Source organism: Oxyura jamaicensis, chromosome 11 (assembly GCF_011077185.1).
Source record: "Oxyura jamaicensis isolate SHBP4307 breed ruddy duck chromosome 11, BPBGC_Ojam_1.0, whole genome shotgun sequence".
Lineage (NCBI taxonomy): Eukaryota > Metazoa > Chordata > Aves > Anseriformes > Anatidae > Oxyura > Oxyura jamaicensis.
Window position 1 is genome coordinate 969,877 of NC_048903.1, and position 21,170 is coordinate 991,046.

Consider the following 21,170-nt stretch of genomic DNA (forward strand, 5'->3'; position numbering starts at 1 on the left):
AACCAGATGAGGAGCCAGCCAAACAGGTCTTGTTTACAGAGTCTGCCAGGGAGGCAGGGTAAGGACCAGCAAACCACAAGCAGAGTAATCAGCCTCCGCCAGTCACTGTTACCTGCAGCACACCTTCAGCTCTAGCAACCTGTCCTGCAGCACATTAATCCCTGCTAACTAACTGTTGCTCTACCCCATGCTCAGAGCCAACCTGACATCACAGCAGGATATTACACAAGTAGTGCAAAAAAAGCTTTTCCTCCCTCCCCGTTTCAGAGGATAGCAAGCTCAGGGTTAGGAGGGCTTTATTCCTGCCACTCTCTACGAGACTGAGGACCCAGGAGTGGTCCAAAAAGCACACTGCGTTTCAACACGTTGCTGATTTCCAAATCACCCCCCTAAAACACAGCCTTGCAACCCACATGGAAGCACTCAGAAGCCCGAGCAAGCCCACTGCCACGTGGGCACAGCATGAAAGAGAAGATCGCATGCCTGGTACCTCTGCAGGACTGAGCAGGGCACCAGATAACTCCTTCCCCCAGAGAGCAAGCCCACTGATACAGCTCCCAGCTCCACCCAGCCCAGGAAGCAGGAGGACAGAGCTCTGACTCAGCCCCAGCTCTCAGATGTGGCACCAAAGCACATAAACCAGAGACACCAGCCTCATTAAAACATTGCCCCGTTCCAGTTTGCAGAGCTTGAGCCCTGAGAGACCTGAGCTCTGATTTAAAAGGAACATCTGCTTAAACAAGATTAGTCACAGCTACAACCCAGCATCTCCTCTGGCTTTCTAATAACAGCAGACAGAAGTGATTTGGGAGCAGGGGCAACACAACCCACTTGTTTTCCAAGTGATTGATAGAAAGCCTTTGACCTGAAGCAGTCTGGAGTTACAGCATGTCCGATTCCCATCACTCACCAGCAGCCACATCAACAGCTGCATGTGCTCTTCCACCTGGTCTGACAAGCAGTGCCCTTCCCCTCCCTCTGCAGCAGGCAGAGGCTGCTCCCTTCCCTGTGGCGGGCAACAATCCCTGCGTATTTCCTGGCCAGCACCTCCAAGCACAACAATTCATGAGAGCATTTCAACCTGGGAATGGTTCTCAGCATAGAGATGGAAGCAACACTGGAGGGGTGTTCTCTAACTCTGACTTCCTCAATTTTTTTTTTTTGCTTTGGCTGCAGCCTGGCAAGCCCAGGTCATCCTCCTAGGACAGGGCTGCGTGCCTCACTCCATCTCCCAAAGCCAGGTGGCAGATGGAGACACATGGCAGATGGAGATATAACATCCAACCGAGACGGCAAGCCAAGTCATGTTCCTTTGTCCGAGCTCGAGGCTCACCTGCAAGATGCTGAATGCCTTGAAGAGCGCAGGAACCGGTGAGCAGCGACGAGCATCCACCAGAACAGTCAGACCCAAAGCCTGACACTCGGGTCTGCAAGGACAGAGAAAAAGAGGTAACGTTAGCCAACAGTGGAAGTCAGCGAGACTTCCGCAACCCTTGCAGATCCTTCCTCCCTCTCAGCTTGGAGACCTGGCCCTCAAATACCACGTCACAACGCTGCATTGCGGAGCTGCTGCATGACTGCCCCATCGCAGCTCCCAAATCCCCCCGTTCCATTCCCTGCCTCAGCTCCCACACCCCACAAGACAAGCGGACGTGGCAGCAGCTGCCCCCGTCAGCCCCCGAGTGCCACAGACCTTGGGATGCTGTGCAAGTACAGGAGGAGGCGTACAAGCTCCGTGGTGTTGCAGTGGGGGTTTAACCAGACCGTGTTCCTCGTCGTTATTATTGCCACCGCACGTCCCGATTTATCTCTGGTACCTGTAAAGGGAGGGGAAAAAAAGTCACGTAAGGATGTCAAACTAACAGAGCCTGCTTCCAGGTGTGAACGCCTCCTTCCCCTCTTACCTTCCTGGGAATGCTGCACAGAACTATGCTGCACAGAACTATGCTGCACAGAACTATGCCTATGCTGCACATCGTGGTGGGCTATAAACACACTTCTGAAGTACCCAAATGCTGCCCGAGAGTGAATTAGCTGCGCTTTGCTCGTCCTTCTCTCAGGGCAGCATTAAATTTGGACTGCTCTCTTCTACCCAACCTCACATTCCTCACCAAATTTGGCGGAAGCTGGCAAATGATAACACAACCTTTGGAGAAGAGCAAGAATCTCAAGCCCAAGATAAACAACCTCACACCCACTTGTGTTCCAGTGTCACACAGGACCCCAGCCCGTCCATCCGGGCCACGTGCTCTGCCCACCTCCCATTTCCATCCTGCCAAAAGGCAGATGGGGATGGAAGAGGGCTGAAGCGTGGCCCAGACCCAGGCGCAGGCAGATGAGAGAACTCGAGGGGTTTGTGGAACCACGCACACTGCCCCCGCAGACCGAGCGCACCCACCGCAGGCTGAGCCAGGCTCACAGCCAGACAGGGCTGCCTGAGCACAAGGCCCTGTGGCAGGGGCCTGGAGCTCCTCCCTGGGGGCCGCGGGGTGGACGCCCCGCAGCGCACACGCACCTGCCTGCAGCTCCAGGGCTGGCTCAGTGCCGAGGGAATGGCTAAGGCCCATTTTGGGCAGCACAGCTGAGCCGTGACACACAGAGGAAGAAAAACCCCTCCGCTTCAGCCAGCCACAAGTGCTCTCTGAGCCCCGCTTCCCAAAAGCCCCAAGACACAGCTGACCACAGGAACTGAGCCTGCCCCAGGAGCTCCCCAAATTAGGTGATATTGCAGCTCTGGGCTTCAGCTATGACAGAACTACGAAGAGGAGGACTGGAATTACATCCGAGCCCCTCTGCAGATGCTAAGGGGAGGAAAGGAGCAGGTGGGCACACCACTTCGGAGGCCCAGAGCTGCCTCTGCCCGTTGAGAAGCAGCGAGGCCCGTCGAGTGAGAGCGGTCAGGCGAGAGCACCCTGAGCTGGCGCCCCACCAGGAAGGTAAGTGATCTGGAGAACGGCAGGGACCACACCTCTATTGTGTGAAAAGTAATTCACAAAAACAGAAGGCATTTCCTGTCATACAAATGGAATGAGATAGGGGAAAAATTCCCAAGCACATGACAAAAACAGAGGCCTAGGGAAAGCAAAGCCTCTCTCCCTCTTCTGAGCTCCCTGCCCCAGGAGGTGACAGCCCCGGACCACCCCTCTGCCCGTTCTCAGGAGGTGTGAGCTGAGAGGTCCAGCGGGTGCAGGTGGACAGCCCCAAGCACCAAACACTGTCCCGGTGTGATCCCAGCCTGCCGCTAGGACGTGACTTGAGCGAGGGCCACAGGCACAGATGGGCACTGCTGAAAGCCAGGCTGCCTGCCTCCCGGCTTCCTCCTGCTGACAGCAGGGCCAAAAGCTCCGATGGTCTGTGTGATTCAGGAGCAGTTGTGCCACTCCTGAAATACTGCATTATCAGAACTGGAGAGGAATTAGAAAAAGCTTACACCTTGCTTCCTGAGCTAAGGGGCTCATCAGCAAATTAAAAAAGCAAAGCAGTCAGTTACAGGCATAATGGCATGATAAGCAGTCTCAGTAAAAGCCTCCTTGCACTGAAGCATCATCTTTTGTCCCTCAGGGAGGCTGGGCATCACCAGAGCTTGATTAAACCTCTAATTAGCACATAGGAGCCTAGGAAATTACCTGACTAGGTCAAAAAAGCAACAGCCACCAGGACTAGGTCTCTGACAGTGACATAGCCAGGTGATTCAAGAGCAGAATACCAGAATGAAACGCCCCTGAAAGGAAAATTTCTTACCAATTCCATCACCTCCTAGTCTATTAATTACTCCTTATTCTCTGCTTGTCATAAAATCTATCCTTTCTAATGTAATTATCGTATCATCACCAATGTCTAACGTAGCATTTAACTGAGTGATGCACGCGTTCCCTCGGGTGTCTCCTTTTGGATTTCACTGGGCAGTCCTCAGGGAGAGCTGGCACGTACGGCGTCCCCAGAGAACGTCATCCCTCTCTGAGACCAAAGCTCCCTCGGAGTCAGCATCAAGCCCAAACCTCATTTCTTCCACGCACTTCAGATGCGCATCCCTTCACCCCACATCTGAAGGCAGCTGACTTAACATTTGTCAGATTGCTCCCATGCAGCACAACGGTGGAGCAGCACATCATGCAGTCAGGCTTCTTCTGCGACAACGGCCATGGGTTCCGCTATGAACCCTGGAATTTTTGGCTGGCATACGCACCACAGAAGTGTCCACCCTGAATAACAAACCTACATACCTACCAGTGCTAAGTTATAAGCTTGCAGGTACTGTGACTCTGCCCTACACCTGGTTTCTCATCTCACCATTGCCCAGAAGACTGGAGAAGTCCTATTTCCCTTTTCTCCTTCTGACACAAAGGTGTTTTTTTGACCTGATCCTCAACCCCCTCATGAGATTAACAAAGCTTCCAGCCTCCCACCATGGGGCATCCCCTTCAGCTGCAATAAAGTGCTGTCTCCCTCTGCTGTGCCACCTCTGGACGTCAGAACACCCCAAACTATTTGGGAGGCATCACCAAGTAGGCAGAGGCAAAACCACTCTTACCCTGACTAGTCCTTCCCTCCTCTTTACACATCTGGGGTCAAAATTGGTCTTGCAGCCCCAGCACCGAGGGGAAGCACCATAGTGCTGCCTTTCTGCTCTCCTTCCCAGCATCCCCATGCTGCACAGCTCTGCCTGGCCTCTCCTCTGCTCTTGGGGCAACTTTTAAGTCACGAGTGCCTCCGGAGTTGCCTGAATGCCGCTCTCTCCCTGACCCACACTGGACAAGAGGGAAACAAACCCACGGGGGTGCTGAAGCAGATGCTGCCAAACGGTTGTTTCTCACTGCAGAGGTAGATCTCACTTCCTCTGTTTAAATTAATGTTTAGTTAAACACAAAGACTTTTTGTTCGGGCCCTGCGCTCCAAGCGATCCTGGCTGCTCTGCCCAACAGCCTCGGCTCTGTTTACCGCTCTGCCAATATTTGTCCCATCCAGAAGTTTTATCCGCAGCAGTTTGGTATCTGCTGCCGTATCAGATACAAACAGTGAATAATGTTTGACCTACCACTGATCTCAGCAGAACAATTCTGGGAAGTCCTCCCCTGATAGCTAGTTTTGTCATCTGCTATTTAGCTACGCTATCGTCCATCCCACATGTTGCTCATCCCCGCTGCATCGGGATATTCCTTTCAACGCTATGCGTCATGAAATCAAATGTGTTGTAGAAATCTATTCTACCTTGGCAGCTACGCTTAATCAACCGAACTTCTAATTACCAAGAATAAAACTGGTTTTACAAGAGCACTGTCAAACAGCATCTTTGACACTCTCATCCTTTAATTATCTACCGAGTGAATCAAGTTCCTATTGTTGTGACCGGGTCTGATGTCAGGCCCACCAGCCCGTCATTAGCTGCATCCTCACTCTCCTCGTTTTGAACTAGTGGTATGAGCCCACAGAGCCGGCATTTCTGACTCACGCATGCTTTGTTCACATTTTAAGACTCTTTGGACCAAGTTAACATGACTTTCATGGGAGGGAAGTTCCACTTCCTGCCCTTCCCATTCAGAAACTTTAGAGAATTCAGAACGCTTTGCTTCTGGAGAGGCTCAGGGTGAACAGAGCGGGACTGGCACCGGACTGCAGCCCTAAAAACACAGCACGGCTCCTCTGCCCTGCCACAGCCCCACTGCCCAGACGCGCTGTGGCTCGGCTACTCACCTGGCAGGCAGGCAACTCCGCTCCTCAGCACTTCTGGGTTCACATCCTTGACTATGGAAGGTGCAGGCCGGCCACCCCAGGCAGCCCCAGAAGCCGGGGATTTGGGGGGAACAGCAGCTGTTGAGGTTTCCTCCGGGGCGCAGACCTTACCCGCTGGCTTCGACACGGCCGTGCCAGTCGCTTCTTTTACCGTCTCCGTCCCTTCCAACACCATCCCTGGAAGACAAGCAGCAGGCAGAAGCTAAAGCACAGCTCCACCCAAAAGGGCCCAGGTAAATCCCCGACTGGGGAGGGAGGGAGGGACGTGCCCCCAGCCCCAGCGCCCCGCAGCTCTTCCAGTCCTCGTGCCAGCAGCACGCCTGCTCCAAAACCAGTTGTAACACGAACGCTACAGCGATTCCAGCAACAACAAAAAAAGGGAGCAGTTTATCATCGAGTTTGCAAGTTATAAAAACTCACTTCAGATCAAGACTCTTGTGCTCAAACCTGCTTCTAAAGGTACCGTCCCGAGCAGTACGTGTCTGCTGGCAGCCCCGAAGTCTGGAGCAGTGCGAGCCCCTGGCTGGGCTCCAGCAGCTCGAGCACACCGAAGCGATAAGCCAGCCTCTGCCAGGGAGAGCTGCTCCATCAGAGCACAGTGACTCCCCCGACACCACTTTCAGATTACTTCTTGAAAAGGCAAAGCCAACTCAAGGCTGACAAATCAGCTGGGAATTAGCCAGCAAAGAGACCTTGTTCGGCTCTCCCAGGGTTTTTTAATTAACAGACAATGTGAAAGGCAAAAACCTATTTTAAGCCCTGAAGAAGGGACCGACTGGCCCCATCAGCTCAGTTCGGGGACTGGAGAAAACGCTTCCTATCCCTGACACTTCAGCTCTGAAACAACTCATCACTTCCATCTGATTCCAAGGTTAATCTTCATTACTACGCACAAAGTAATGCCAGCTTTCCCCTCGCTTTGAGTTTTCAATTTTCATGGGAAGGCAGATGGAGAGAAGAACTCTACCTACTACGGAAGAAGTATTATTCCCCATTTCCCAGCATGCTAAGAATTAAAAGCCAGCAACATGTCTTTGGGATCCAAGGTCCACAGCCAGGCTATCCTACTGTTTGGCAGAGATACACTGGAGAAAAAAGGCGATGTTTCACTGCAAATCACGACACTTGGGTATCTACCAACAAAACCCAACCTCTCTTTACGGAAATAAAAGAGTGGCGTATTTATGTGCTTGCTGTGAAGTCACACATTTTAATTGCTACATGAAATTGACTTAAACCATCCTACCTTCCTGCTGCATCAACAGTGCTGACACTTGACTCAGTTTATTTACCAACAGATTCCAATACTTCATTAAAGAGCAGGATGAGGAACAAAGCAGTCCTTGAAGTGGCTTTCAATACAAGTTTTAGCAGCGGAGGAGATTTACAGGTTGAGGCTCAGCCCCAACTGCTTCCAAAACTGCTAAAGTGGGTAAGAGAAGCGCCCCAAGCAGCGCAGCTCACTGTGCAAAAATACCCAGCGTGGGGGGAAGCCAGGAGGGGCTCCAGGGCTGTGCCCCAGAGCCAGGCTCGCTGCAGAGCCCCGGTAATGGCCCTCTCAGGGAGCACCCCTGGGACCCAGCCTGGCGCCTGCTGCGTTTGGCCACGTAAGCTGGGCTGATGGCTCCAGGCCTCTGCACTGCTCCGGGACACATCAGGGCTCAGTTCTGCTCCCGACACCACCTCAGCCTCAGTTTTCTGGTAATGCAGGAGCTCATTCACTTTGGACAACGCTTCCAGATCTTCCTTTGGTGGTGTTTCAGAGGGGCACAGATCCCCCATGGCTGGGGTAGCAACAAGGCAAGTAAATCACGCCCCGAGCGCTTCATGTTAAGGGCTGGGTGACTGGGGGAGAACATCTCAGGGAGCTGCACAGCCCGGCAGCAAGCCCACAGACCACTGGTAGCCAAGGAACTTGCACTAAATGCAGAAAGCCTGCAAAGAGAACCGAAGGGTGACACTTGAAGACAAGGAAGGGAACACGGCTGCGTTGAAGGAACTATACCGGGCAAGAGGAAGACACAACTGCGTGGGGCAGCCCTGCCTCACAGCTCTCCTCGGAAGCAAGCAGCAGCTCCCCAGACCCAGAGGGCTGTTGTTCAGCACACCAGACACGGCCCCGGGGGCGCAGGGGGAGCTGCAGACCCAAGCTCACCGCGCTCCCTGCGATCCGGGGCGGAGGCACTTGCTGAAGCGGAAATTGTAGAATGCGGAGGATTACATCAAAAAGCAAATTGAGAACTGGGACATCTGAATTTGCCGTGTTTGCAGGTTCCACCTTTCCCTGAGGTCAAGGAAGCGGTAGAGGATGATTTGCTTGTGTGCATTTCAAAGAGACATTAGCATTTTTCCTGCAAACTGCCCCGGCGCCCGTATCATCTATGCTAACACCATGGAGAAACACGGAACGGGACTGAAACGCCCCAGCAGGTGCTGCTGAGTACCCCCCAGCAGGGCTTTTCAGCCGATTTCTTGAAGATCAAGTTATTTTCCACCCCTAAATATAGGATTTCTTTTCCTGAGCTGCAAAGGTTCAAAATTCACTTTTGTTTGAAGTCAGTCCGTAGGGAAAACCAGCAGTCGGATATTCTGCAAATGGAACCTGCGTAAAGTTTAAGCCACCGACTCAAAATGGGTCACATTTGCCTCAAAATCTTTCTAAGCCAGGCCACATTTGTGCAGAAAATAAGCTCAGGTTTTGAACGGGAGTGGGAGGAAGGGGAGAGAGTTGAGGGATCAGGAGAAATCTGCAGACACAGCAAACTCAGATGCCCCAGTTCTGAAAGTGTTTTCAGATATCATCGCCAGCGTCTGCTTTAAGGCGCGAGCTGACAAAGACCCCCCAGAGAACAAACCGTGGGGCTGCCCACTGCCACCGAGGTGTGAGCTGGGATCCGAGCGTGGCCAGTGACACTTAGGAACTGGCTTGGTTGTTATTTATAGTTGCGGTGAGATAAGCACAGTCTGCAGTCACAGCAGCAAAAGGACCCCGACACGAGCCAGTTACCGAGGACTCAACGCGCCCACAGACCGAGCAGCTGCGAGAGGGAAGTGCTTCTGTAGGACCAAGCCCGGGACGTTTGCTTCACTTTGTAATTTTATCTCTGAATTATCTTATTATGATGTCTGTGAGGGTTTAAAGGGGCTAGATAAAGGGAGATGAATAACTTGCTTGGATCTCAAAGTAATCTAATGTCATTGAATAGATTAAACTTAAATACTGTAGCTGGGACTGTAATAAGAAATGCTCCCAGTGCTAACGGATACTTCACCTGCCCAGCTGCCCTCTGCCTTACGCAGTTGTTTGGGGAGTTTCAAGTAATTTAGGTTTTTTCTTTTGTTGTACAGTCTCAGGTAAGTCTTTTGCATGGCAGTGCCACAGCTTGACATCATCAGAAGCAGGCCACAAGCACATCACTTAATTCAACCAAATCCCCAGAAACATTTAAATTCTCTTTCACTAAAAACAAGCTCCACACATGCCCCGGAGGGGTCCGGCGCTGCTGAAATCCACAGCAGCAGCCAAGACTTGTCCTACGGAGCAGCGAGAACATCGCACTTATTATCTCATCCACCAGCTGGACTTGGCTAATTTTAGGCAGAAGAGATGGGAATGCAGAACAAGCAGCCCCTGGAGTCACAGGGGAAGCATACAGCCTGCCCTCCACACAGCCAAGGTTTTCTGAGGCCCAGTCCTGTGCAAACATGAAGTCCACGCCAGCTTCAGCTCGGTCAGAAGTGCCATCATCCCGTACCTGCTGTGTGGCTGGCGCAGAAAGCTTCATTCAAGGGGGCCGGATCCCGCAGCACACTCATTTACTGGCACACATCCCCCAGGAGCTGCGGGTGGGCAGCATGACCTCTTTTCGTTGCTCGTGGTTTTGGATGCTGAGACAGACACACTCTTCACGACCAGAAACTTTTGAGCTGACCCATCCAGCCCACAGAGCAGAAACCCCCGGCACTGCAGAAGTATCAGAAATGCTCGGCAACAGCGGGCCTGCCTAACTGCAGAATTAACATACTTGGCGTAGGTGTAAAGTAAAGCTTCCTATTAACCAACGCAGGCTTTAGCTCCTCCGTTAGGAGGTCCCACTAAGGCCTCGGATAAAATGGGACTTTTGGATGCTGCCCAGGCTGCGCAGTCCAAGACGGGGTGCCGCAGCGGCAAGGCAGACTGCTATCCCCGCGCTGCGAGCAGAGGCTGGCCGCACGTCCCGAGAACTCCAGCTCTCAGCCCGTCCCTCCGCAGGGTCAGACATGCCCTAGCGATGTGCAGCTGCACATCTCCAACCCTTTCGAGCGTCCTCGCTCCGATATTTCACGCCGGGTAATTTTCCTAGCCAGGGGTCCCGGGGATGAGAGCTGCTGAACTGGAATGGCATGTCTCACCCGCCCCCGCCACGCACGCGCGCGCTTCTCGATGCGATCTGCGTATCTATCTAGCTACAGCTTCCAGACTCAGCAGAGCCAGGCAAAGCCAGCAGCGTGTCAGAGAGGCTGCGCGCTGCCTGCAGCCTGGTGCAAGAGGCAGAGACCCGGGCCGACAGTTCAATGTCTTCTGTACGGCCGCAGCTCCAGCACAGAAACCCAGGCATCGAGAAGTCTGAGCAATACTTGCTTAAACCTGTCGTTTGACCTGAATTTCTCTGTGCCTTTGTGTTCCCACCTGAAAAATTAATATTAGCTCTCCCACTCAAGTTAAATAGCTCCTACTTAAAAGATAACCAAGGCGGTGGAAGCATGCTGGAGGGGAAAGGAGAGAGGGAAGGAGATGGTGGGGAATCCCTCAGCTCTGCAGTTTGCCTCTTACCCCAGCTGCCAGCATGTAAATGTTTTGATCTCATGTCATGTCCTGTAGCTAGTACCTCACTGGACCATCCCCTGCTCCTTCCTTTTGCCACAGTTCCCTTCCTACAGGCAGTGCTCAACCAGGACAGACCCGGCCAGTCTGTTCTCACGCACACCCATAGCGTGCATCCGGAACCTGCACACGATGAAGGTAACGGGTGGAGGTCACCAGCAATCAGATTAATTGAAATAAAAAATCTCTTACACCAGAACTCTTCTGCAAAAACGCCAATATGCTGACAACTGTTGAACAAAATACTACATTAAACCCAGCTCTGAAGGAGAAGCTAACTTCGAGCCATGAAAAGTGGCAGCTTTCCTGCAGTTGGTGCTATTACCCCCGAGCCTCCCAGCAGACAATATTTGTCAGCAGCAGCTCCAGAGGACTTTGCTTTCTACCTGTTCCCAACCAGGTAACCACACAAACACCCACCTGCTGTACCTTTAGGAGATGACGCTCCAGAAACTGCCTCTTGGGAGGAGTGCAGAGCAGTGGGCTCGGGGTTCCCCTCAGCAGGCCCCGAGGACGGTGGTCCAACCTCCAGCTCCTCCTTAATGGATTCCAGTGTTTTTAAGGCTCCAGTCTTTGACTTTTCCCCATCACTAAAACTTCCCTGGTTCTCCTCCCCTCCCTGCAAGTCCTGTGCTGCAACGCACTCTGGGTTCAGCAAAGAGCTCGCTTCACTTCCATGGCCTTGGTTTTCTGCCCGTCTTTGTCGTTCCTCATGCCTCTCTCCAGACCTGAGGGTTTTGAACTGACTTGAGCCTTCTGCTTCTGCGTCAAGACCCATCGAAGGGTCACTGGTATCCAGCTGCCCTGCCATCTCCTCACTCTCTGCTGACAGAGCAGCTGGGAGTAGCACGGCTTCTTCACCTTTCTTACGATTCCCATTTACAGCCAGTGTTTGTTCAATCTCTTTGACTTCCTCGGGGCCTTCTCTTCTTCCCAGCTCTACTTCATCTGCTTCTCCTTGGTTTATCTGTTCTGGAGGATTTAACGGAGAACTCGTATTCTCTTCCTGATCACCGCAGCAAGCACGGTCTGCTGCTCCATCTGTCACGTTCCCTGAAGGAGAGCCTCTCTCCACACCTACATCCGAACTCTCAGGCACAACAGGCAACGCAGCGGCCTGGACCTGTGCAATGCTTTCACCAACACTCTGGCAAGAAACACCAGGATCTTCCTTCAGCGTGCAGTGTGGTCCCAAAGGCCCCGGGACAGGCACAGGAGAGGGATCCATCTGTGTCACCTCACTTTGACTCTCTGCCAGTGGTTCTCCATGCCCCTTCTGAATCCCCCGTTCAGCAGCAGCATCTAGATTTGTCTCTGGGCTCTGCTCCAACACCTCAACACCAGGATTTCTGCTAGAACCATCGCCTTCCACTTGCATATTTCCAGCAGAACCAGTCATCTGTGCTTTACAGCTGGCACCATCTCCAGCGCACGCGTCACTGTAGCTGCACAGTGCGTATCGCCAATCGATCGAGTGTTCGCTGCAGGTCTCCTGCTCTCCAGGGGAGGAATCTTCTGCACCGCAGGCAGGAGACGCAGCCGCAGGAGAGCTGTTCCCCATGCTTCCAGCACCACCTGACACCAGCTGACCTTCTGGAGACAGTTCCTCACGGGCCATCATCCTGTTGCTTTCCGAAGGAATTACATTTTTGAGAACTTCTGCAGAAGTCCTCAGAGTGTCCATCTGACAGCGCTCCTTTTGCATAAGTGCTGGCTGAATTAGGTTCTTGGAGTAGGTGCTGTCCTGAATGACAATAAACTTGTGCTTGCCTTTAGACGCATTCACTCGTGTCCTGGGCTGAGTCAGGTAACTTAAAGACACTGCCTGGGTTAAAGAGTCTGTCTGTGGCCCAAAGCAGGGCAGTGAAACTTCTGCAAGCTCAACGTACTCCCCTTCAATGTCACTTTTCAAGTCCTCTTCAGGCACAGGATCTGTACACACACCATTGACAAGAGTTTCACTTAACTGTGGAGCTGGGCTGCTAACCAGTTTGTCTCTAGTTGGATTTGGTTCCTGTAGATACTGAGGTGCTAGGTCTGCTGAGCTGCACTCAGCATGGTCCATGGGAAGGCACAAAGCTGAAGGTTCCTCCGCTATTTCTGGAGTGATGATATTATTTTCAATTACTTTTGGTTTATTTATAAATTCAGGATTAACCACATTATCCCAGGGAACACGAAATATCTTATCGTCAGTGGTTAGTAAACAATTTTCCAGTGCTATACCCATCCGCTCTCCATTGATAGTACTCAACCATTCCAGAGTGAAAATAGAGGTATAGGAGACTTCTGGAATCACAACTTCTTCTACATTATGCTTGTCCTTCGCCAAACATTTCAGTACAATCCGCGGAGACTTCTTCAGATAGGGAACCACCTGCAGGTAGAAGTCACCAGGCCTCAAGATTCGCCAGTCAATGGAAGCCAGCTGGACTACAATCTTCTCGTGAACGCACAGGGGCCAGCCCTCATGGCGAAACAGCAAGCCACAGTACTGAACCTACGGAGAAAAGAGAAAGCGTTGTCAGCATCAGGAACAGATCGCAGCCCAGGCTTCCAGACAGTTCAAATTTCTCTTGTGCAGCCCTGCGTAGCTGAATTGAGGGTCTTTGGCAAGTAGTGTACACGAGTTTTCCTTGGTGAGGTCTTCTTAAAAAACAGAAACAAGAGAAGCTACCAAGACAAGTCATCAGCACCTCAGAAGCTGAATAAGGACCAAGCGCCAACCCTATTTTCCAGCACAGAGAACCCCATGGCAGAGAGGTCAGGAGTTCTCACCTGCTGGTGCTCAAGCCCATGAAACCCCTTCTTTACCTCATGCCCGACTCATTAAGAACTAACTGGATATACTGAGAAAGTGCAGAATCAGACCACCCCTAACCATGTGCTCTTAGAGAAAGGCAGGCTGACAGCAGCCTGCTTACAACAAATGCAAAAACCAGCGTCCTCAACTGAAGGCCGTCCGCAGCCTTCCCGGAGAAGGTGGACAAGCACCGCTCCCAGCGCATCCGCAGCAGGCTCCAGGTTGCACCAGGTACGCTGGAAACCAAGCTGCAACTCCCCGGGCATGGAAAGAGACCGGTAAGACAAAGCAGGAGAAAGGAGGCAGCAAATGAGGAAAGCAGACCGGGATGATGGGGAGGGCAGCAAGTCCCATCGGCAGCTGGAATTGCGTCCATTTTACCACCTACAGTCTTCACACCCAGATCAGTTCCCATACAAGGAGCAATTTCCCTCGTCCTACCTGATAATCCTTGATGTGGTTATTTTGCAAAACTGAGCTGCGCAGCCCTGCACCTGCTGTTTCCCGGTGTTGCTGACCCCAGGACTCTCAGCTACGTTGCGTGTTCCTCCTACCCATCCAATTAACACACGTTTTGCACCTGCCTTCCTCGTCATCCAGGTACTGCTTCATGTCAGGGATGTTTTTCACTTCTAAGAACTCCCACCAGAAACTGAATAGTCTTCAGATTTTAAAGTCAATCACTGTTTTGGTTCAGGTTAACACTTCGATATTTTTGTTACCAAAGGGCTAAGAGGCAATCCCTGCAGGTGCCTGCTAGGCACATACCTGCCCAGTTATGTTTTCTAACGTATAGCCATGTTTTGGATGTTTCTTGTTAGCATTTCCTCTACCTTTACATTTAAAGGTCCTGTTATAGGCATTCCATTAATTCCCTAGACCCACAACAGGTTGGCCAATGTCCCATTTACTCTTAAACACAGGCCCAGTACTAATCCTCTTCAAGATTCTTAGAAATCCTTCCTCATTCCCAGGCAGAGCAGCACTCAGGGCAGCCTATGGCCCACCACTATTTTTTTTTTCTTTTAAATAAAAGTAAGGTCTCTGAGCAAGACACATCTCAGGTCTCAAGCAAGACACATCTCAGACAGTTCCCAACCACGGAGAAGAACTGCAGTTCCATGGCTGAACTGACTTGACTCAATTATTTACAGCTTTATCACAGCTTCAAAAAACAAAATTACTGCTTTGAACTTGATTCCATTGGGGTAAAGTAGGACTTAAATCAAGCCATGACATAAGCAATCATTTTCAGTTCCATGATTCATTTCATCCTTCTCTGACATGACAAGGTTTTAGAAAGGACTCCCCTGGATGGGATGCAATACTTAAATTAGAAAGCTGACACCTAGAAACCCATCGATGTTAGCATTGGCAGCACTGACTTCAGACGTTTTATCTTGTTCCTCTTACATGGTCACATGGAAGTCTTGACAAAGGAAGCTATTTATAAAAATGCTGTATTCCGCAGGCCAGACAGATGAAAGCAAAATACTTTAATTCAAATAATTTGCCATACGGCAAAGAGGCCACCGAACTGGAAGGAACCTCTGGGATGGATCCTCACTCACGTCAAAGCAACAGGTAATGGCATCAATTTACTTCCTGTGCTCATCAAGCTTTACCTTCAGCCAGACAGGTTTCTTATCCTCACTGCACCTGCTCAGCTCTTCAGATTTGGTAATTCCTCCTCCTCATCCGCGGAGCTTGTTCCCCTGATGAATTCTCATCACTTAAAATTACTAAGCAATGTCACATCACCTTAACACGTCTCCCTTGATCATCTCTTAGGCCTGCCTGAAGCGCCTCCTTGGTGATGCCGTTTTAACACCTCTCTGTACCACTTTTTAATTGTGCAAAGCCTTGCAAAACACTGGGTATAATGGCAGCAACTCTTCCCAGCTGGGCTAGAAGCATTTCTCTCCTTAAAGCTAAGCTCAAGCTCGTCCTCCTGTCATGCCCCTTCGGTGACCCAGTCACCTGCTAGTTTCTCTTTCCAACTTGACGAACCCCAGATCACAACAGACATTCTGTCCCTGGCTTTGTCGGAGGCACGTGCCTGTCCTCTGACTCTACCATTATAAAAACTCCAGCATGGAGTTTCAGACCTCATCTTGTGTAACACACTTCTCCTCCTCCTCCTCCTGTTATTGCTCATTTCTCCCAGACTCGTTTCATCACAAATTTGTCATCTCCATACTCTTACTTTTTATGCCAAGGTCATGGATGAGCCGTAATACGCGTCTCATGACTCCTGCCTCCAACTCAGCTTTCACTGCAGTACACACATCCTTCCTTTCACCAGCTTGCTGCCCATCTTGCAGTGCTTGCATAAACCTCCATCCCTTTGACACAGTAATTAATTTTCCAGATGACTCCATAATAAATCCTTTAAGGAAGAGATTAAACAACCAAACTTTTCTCTCTAGACAGAGGCGGTTTTATGGAAAAGGCTAGTCTTACGCTACCTGCCATGGAACAAACCACATGAAAAAATGTTACCCGATTTTTAAAGGGTCAGTTAATTCCTTCAGCGCTCAGTGACTGCTGCTGTTGCATGTTCATCTTGTTCTCTGCGCTTTGTTACTAGCCCTGCCTTAATAGATCCAATAAAAATCCCTGTTCTAAGCTTTATGTGCTAACTTCCTCCATATTCCAGGAGGGAGATCAGCCAGTCCTTTTTCTTCAACTCACTCATTTCAGTCACGGCAGCTTTACCTCTGTTCTCTCAGACCAACTGTCCTATTGCCGTACCCACGTACTGTATTACCACTAAATAAAAACCAAAATAAGACTTGGTTTAGTTTGGAGGGTCACGTTAATATTAGTTTTACATCCTAACCTTGAACATAAAGCAGATCTGCCTTCCTTGTTTTCCTCTATTAAATCAATTTTAATAAAACCCCTACAACCTAACACAGTTTGCCTATACTACCTTCTAAATCAAGCGGAGCTGAACTTGGCAGTCCTACATCCTCATGCCTTCTGATCTCCAAGAAAGTTATCTCCACCAGTCCCTTTCTTATACAGCATGGTTGAATTCAGCAAATCAAGACCTCCTCTAACAACACACAGTTTCCAGAAGTTGCTGCTGGCTTCAGAAATTCTCAGGCCGTGCATAATTCACTCACTTTTCCATCAAGCTTAAGACTTGCACAGCACCTCAGCCAACGAGCTTCTCTCTCTTACAGAAGTGCCTCAGCCAAGTGTTTTGCTCATCAGGTTTTTAAGCAAAAAATAAATTTTAAAAAAAAGCAGTTTTCCAGAAAAGACTACAGAATTGCACACTGCACCACATCAACCCTTCTGCCATCAGAATATTTCCTAATATGTTAACGCCATCTGGGGAGGGGTGGCAGACAAAAAAAAAGATCAGTTCTCAAACTATTACAAATAGTTTATACACATGAAAAGCAAGAGACACCATCACCGGCAGCATGAACATAAAGCTGGATCCCATCTGCACCGACCCGACACAAAGAGTTTGTTAAAACCTGGAAGCAGAGTAACCTATTTGGGGGCCATTTGCCCATTAAGAAATGTGACGTTCAACCCCACTTCTAAGATGACCTGTAGGCGTACTGACAAACACGTGGAAGAAATCTCAGCAGTAAAATCACCAAAACCGAAATGCAGAGCTCTCAGAACTTCCTGACAAACCTGCAAAGCCACCACCTAACCTGCAGCAAGAGCTAGATCAACACCCAAGCAGGAATGTAAGTCCTTCCATTGCCTAAACGTTTAAGAGGCTCAGAGCTTTAGAAGTGGCGCATCCTCATGCTGTTCCTGCTCCAAAAAGCACCTTCAAAGAGAAGATTACGTGAAGAGGCTTATTTCAGTTGTTTTAACATTTCACTTTGAGGCTCAAGTACTTGCTCGTCTCGTGTCCAACACGAGAGCCAAACCAGGCTGGGCAGAGGAGCGCCAGGGCCTAACTCTGTGCTGCCTTTTAGAAAAAAGAAAGCTGCCTTTTAGGAAAGAGCTGGTCACCAATGACAAAGCTGTCGCCAAGGTCCTAAGGCCATGGGGACAGCTGGGCTGCAAACAGTCCATTTAGCCCAGGATGTCACCTGAAGGCCCTAACAAAACCTGGATCCTGAGCAGGGACAGGCCCTTTGGCACTGCCCTGCACACCCCCACCTCCCCAGTCCCTGGGTCACACACTGCTGGGTTTGTTATGCCCACCAGAAGCCCGCGAACACACCTAATACTTCACGAAGCCACTCACAGTTCTGTCACAGAGAAAAAGACCCAGCTCTCGCAGGATTTCCTGCAGCAGCCGTTCAGGCAGCAGTTATTTTTCTGCCCTTTAGTGTGCTTAGGCAAAGCTCACATGGACGCGCTGAATAAAAACTAAGGAGGAAACACTGCTTTTGTTTACACTCTTAAAGGCAGGCAGAACTTTTAAAGAACAAGCAGTAAAAAACGGCCCTGTTGAGTTCAAACAGCAAGGAGTCTGGGGGAGAACAGGTCCACAACAAGCGAGAAATCATTTTCAGGAATAAAAAAATCAAAGAAGCAGACTTGTAAGGGAAATATGAAGGGCCCTGCTCTAAAGGCAGCACAAGGTACCTAGAGCTTCCCTTGCTCTCCCTGTATTGCCAGCTCTGAAACACAAAATCGTGAGTCAGGGCCAGAGAGGCAAGGCTCGAGGCGCCCGGCTGCGCTGCCCACACTCTGCCTCCTCAGCAAAGCTCCCGGTGCCACACGCTGAGGAGCGGTGCCAGGCTCAGCCCGTCCTGCGCAGCCCCGCCACCCCACCAGCCCCATGCTGGGCAGCCTGGGGGGTCCCACGCCCCCCGCCCCGAGCCCTCACGGCCCCCCCCGAGCCCTCACCTCAGCGGCCCCAGGGCCGCCCTCGTAGCCTCGCCTCAGCCCTCCCGCCCCAGGGCGTCCCGCTCCCGTCCCACCACCATGCCCATCAAGGCATCTCCACGCTCCTATTGGCTGCCGCAGCCTCAGCTGCCCTCCCATTGGCTGTTGGGCAGCCCGAGGCCCACCCACCACCACCACCACCCGAGCCCCACATGGCCTCGCCCTGAGGGAGGCCATGGCCTGAGGCAGCCGAGGGCTCCGCAGCCAGCCCCAGCCTCACCGGCAGCTCCTCCATCCCCGAGGAACGAGGACGAAGGGGGCACGGCACCGTTCTCCTGCAAGGGAGGCAGGCAGGGGAAAGCCGTGAACCGTCCTGCAGTAATTACTGGTTGATATAAACCCAAAATCTCCAGTTCCCTTAGAGGGAACGCCGCGCTATGCATCATCGCGTTAGAAGCAGCAGCTGTACATACAGCTAGGGAATAATCCCTGTTCTAACGAAAGCAGCACCCCAAAACACACATACACAAAGCTCATGTGCCCGTGTGGGACGATCCAACCCCAGCTCCCGTGGTTTGTTACCTGGATCCATCGAATGCTACGGGTGTCCCCCTCAGCGCTTCACCTCCTTCAGAGAAATAAGCAACTGACTATTTCAGCTTGTACTTACTTATTTTTTCCTCTTCCCAAAAGTCCCCTGCCATGAGGAGGTCTACTGAAAACCCGGCCACGTACACCTTCTACGGTCAAAGATAAAAAAGCTAGAACAAACCCTAGGCTTTGGGTGGTGGTGTTCCCCCCGCCCTTTTCTTTTCTTTTTTAATCTCGCAAACTTTGAGCCAAGTTTGTGATGGAGGCATTTGACTCATCGTTTCTAACATTTAAGCCTCCCAACAGTAAAGCACATTAATCTTGGACTCGCTCTGGCAGTAAGTGTAACGTGACTCCTCGGGGCTACTGAGCCTTGCGAGCGTTCCAGCAACCATCAAAGGGGAGCCAGACTTCTGGGAAAAACACCGACCGGCAGCACTTCGCCCCGCGCGTCCTGCTGCCAGCGTCCTCCCGACGGCTTCGTCCCCACGGCCAGGGAATGGCTGGGGTCAGAAGCCACCCGCGTCCAGCCACCAGCTCGCAGAGGCTGCGCTAATCCTCCCCGCTCAGCCCCGAAGCCTCCCATCTAGTGTTCCTGGTTACGGAAAGCGAGGGCACCGCTCCACATCTGATCTCGGCAAGGTTGACTTTCAATAACAGTTTCTCGACTGTTTCCTAATTGTCTGCCTTGCCCTCCCACCTAGGCTGCCGTACCCATGCAAGCACTTTTTGCCGGGCGTTTTACATACACGAACAGAAAGAAGGCTCAGCAGCAAAGCCCTAGCAGGCCTTGGGGAGCGGGATATACTCACACAGGCATCCTGCTGAATGCACTGCAGGATGTGCTTGGCTGGAATCAGGAAGTCTATGAGGTAGCGCAGTCCATCCCCACGGTACGTCTTCTCCACCACATCAAAAACTTGGCACAGAACAGTGGCTGCGGTAGCCTCGAACGGAGGGTAGAGCGCCGATAACGTACTCTGAATGCAGCCGTCCAGCGACTCCGAGTCCTGCCAAGAGAGGAAGCGTTAGTGGTGCCCCGGCGTGGTACGCCCCGGCGAGCCCTACACCAGGAGCGCAGCCACCTCCCAGCGCAGGAGCAGAGAGGATCAAAGGAGCAAACTGCCGTCCCTTCTGGTTTCTTTTGGCACCGGCGATTCCAGGTGAAGGGAATTTAAAAAAAAAAAAACTCTTCCAAAAGGCGAGTGAAGCGCTGGCAGAGCGCTGCGCACAGAGGCGAGATTTCCCTGCTTTTGCTTACGCAGCAAGTCCTTCTGGCTGGGCTGGGTGGGGCTGCTATTAAACCATTACCGCAGCACGTGAGTGCGTGCGAGCGAGCGCGAGTGTCATGGGGCGCACGGAGCGGCAGCCCCGCGCTTCAGGCACCCGGGGCTGGAAATGCCGCCAGCGCTCGGGAGCGTTAAAGCCCAGCGTTACTGTCCTCCGCAGGCCAAGGAGAGATGCAGGGGCAATGGTTGTGCGGACGCTCCTCAGCAAGCTGTGATCTGAAGCCTGATGCCAGAGTTGTTTGGTACCAGCAAAAGCCACTCACCTGCGTAATTCCCCGTTTCTTGGTTACTCTCATGAAAGGCTCACTCTGGGAGCCAGGAGCTTTCTGCAGTGAGAGATGCCTCACAAGAGGACCTACGGGCTTGCCTTTAGGGCCTGAGTGGGCACATCGATGCCCGCTTCCTGCTCAGGGATGAGAGGCGACGGCTTCACGACTTCCACCATCGTTCTGGAGAGCCTGCCCGCAGCGTCAGAACCGATTCCAGTGCCAGAGGCCAAATTCTGCTCGACTGCATGGGTGCAAGTCCAGAGAGCTTGCCAAAAAATAAAACAATCTGCACACATCTGCAGAGAGGATCAAGATCCCTCCCTGCCTCTCTGTTTTAGAGACCCCTCTGGCTAACCTAAAGCCAGTGGGAGTGAGTTTTGTTACAAAACCAAATGAAAGTTTACTCAGGTGTCTGGCCAGATTCTCATCTGATATAAATCCACCTCCTTTCACTAGAGACAACGCAAGCATTCGAGCCTCTGGCCCAGAAGCCTCCTGTAGAACAGGAACAGCTGCATGGACATGCCTGCAAACATACCTCAGTCCGACAGCAAGATTTGGAGAGCAAGTTAAACAAAGCAGTGCCACAACAGCTCGTGCTGCCACCGGGGAACAGTAGGATGGATGGATCGGGAGGAAGGAAACCATTTCACTTCTTCCACTCCACGGGGTCCATCCCCCCAGACACTGGCTTGAGAAACTGCAACAGCCTCAGGGCAAGGAAGCTGAAGGGAGCTGCAGCCACATGAGATGATGCTCCTCACACAAGCCTTCCCATTTTTCCCAGCTGCCCAGCTCAACGATCCTTA

At 51.6% G+C, this 21,170-nt stretch overlaps 1 protein-coding gene across 7 annotated transcripts in view; it reads right to left on the minus strand.

Annotated features, from left to right (window-relative positions):
* Positions 1-21,170, minus strand: part of PLEKHG4 (pleckstrin homology and RhoGEF domain containing G4) — a 91,337-nt gene that overhangs the window by 51,146 nt on the left and 19,021 nt on the right. For 6 of the 7 annotated variants that reach the window (XR_004753741.1, XM_035336438.1, XM_035336444.1 and 3 more), the window contains exons 2-6: positions 19,616-19,813; positions 11,015-13,094; positions 5,692-5,907; positions 1,694-1,817; positions 1,334-1,427 (exon numbers count right to left, since the gene is read on the minus strand). Coding sequence is in view for 6 of the 7 variants with exons in the window: in XM_035336438.1 (XP_035192329.1) it covers positions 1,334-1,427; positions 1,694-1,817; positions 5,692-5,907; positions 11,015-13,094; positions 19,616-19,813 (2,712 nt within the window). In the remaining variant the exon portion in view is untranslated. The remainder of the gene's footprint in view (positions 1-1,333; positions 1,428-1,693; positions 1,818-5,691; positions 5,908-11,014; positions 13,095-19,615; positions 19,814-21,170) is intronic. The other variant, XM_035336439.1, reaches the window with a different exon arrangement.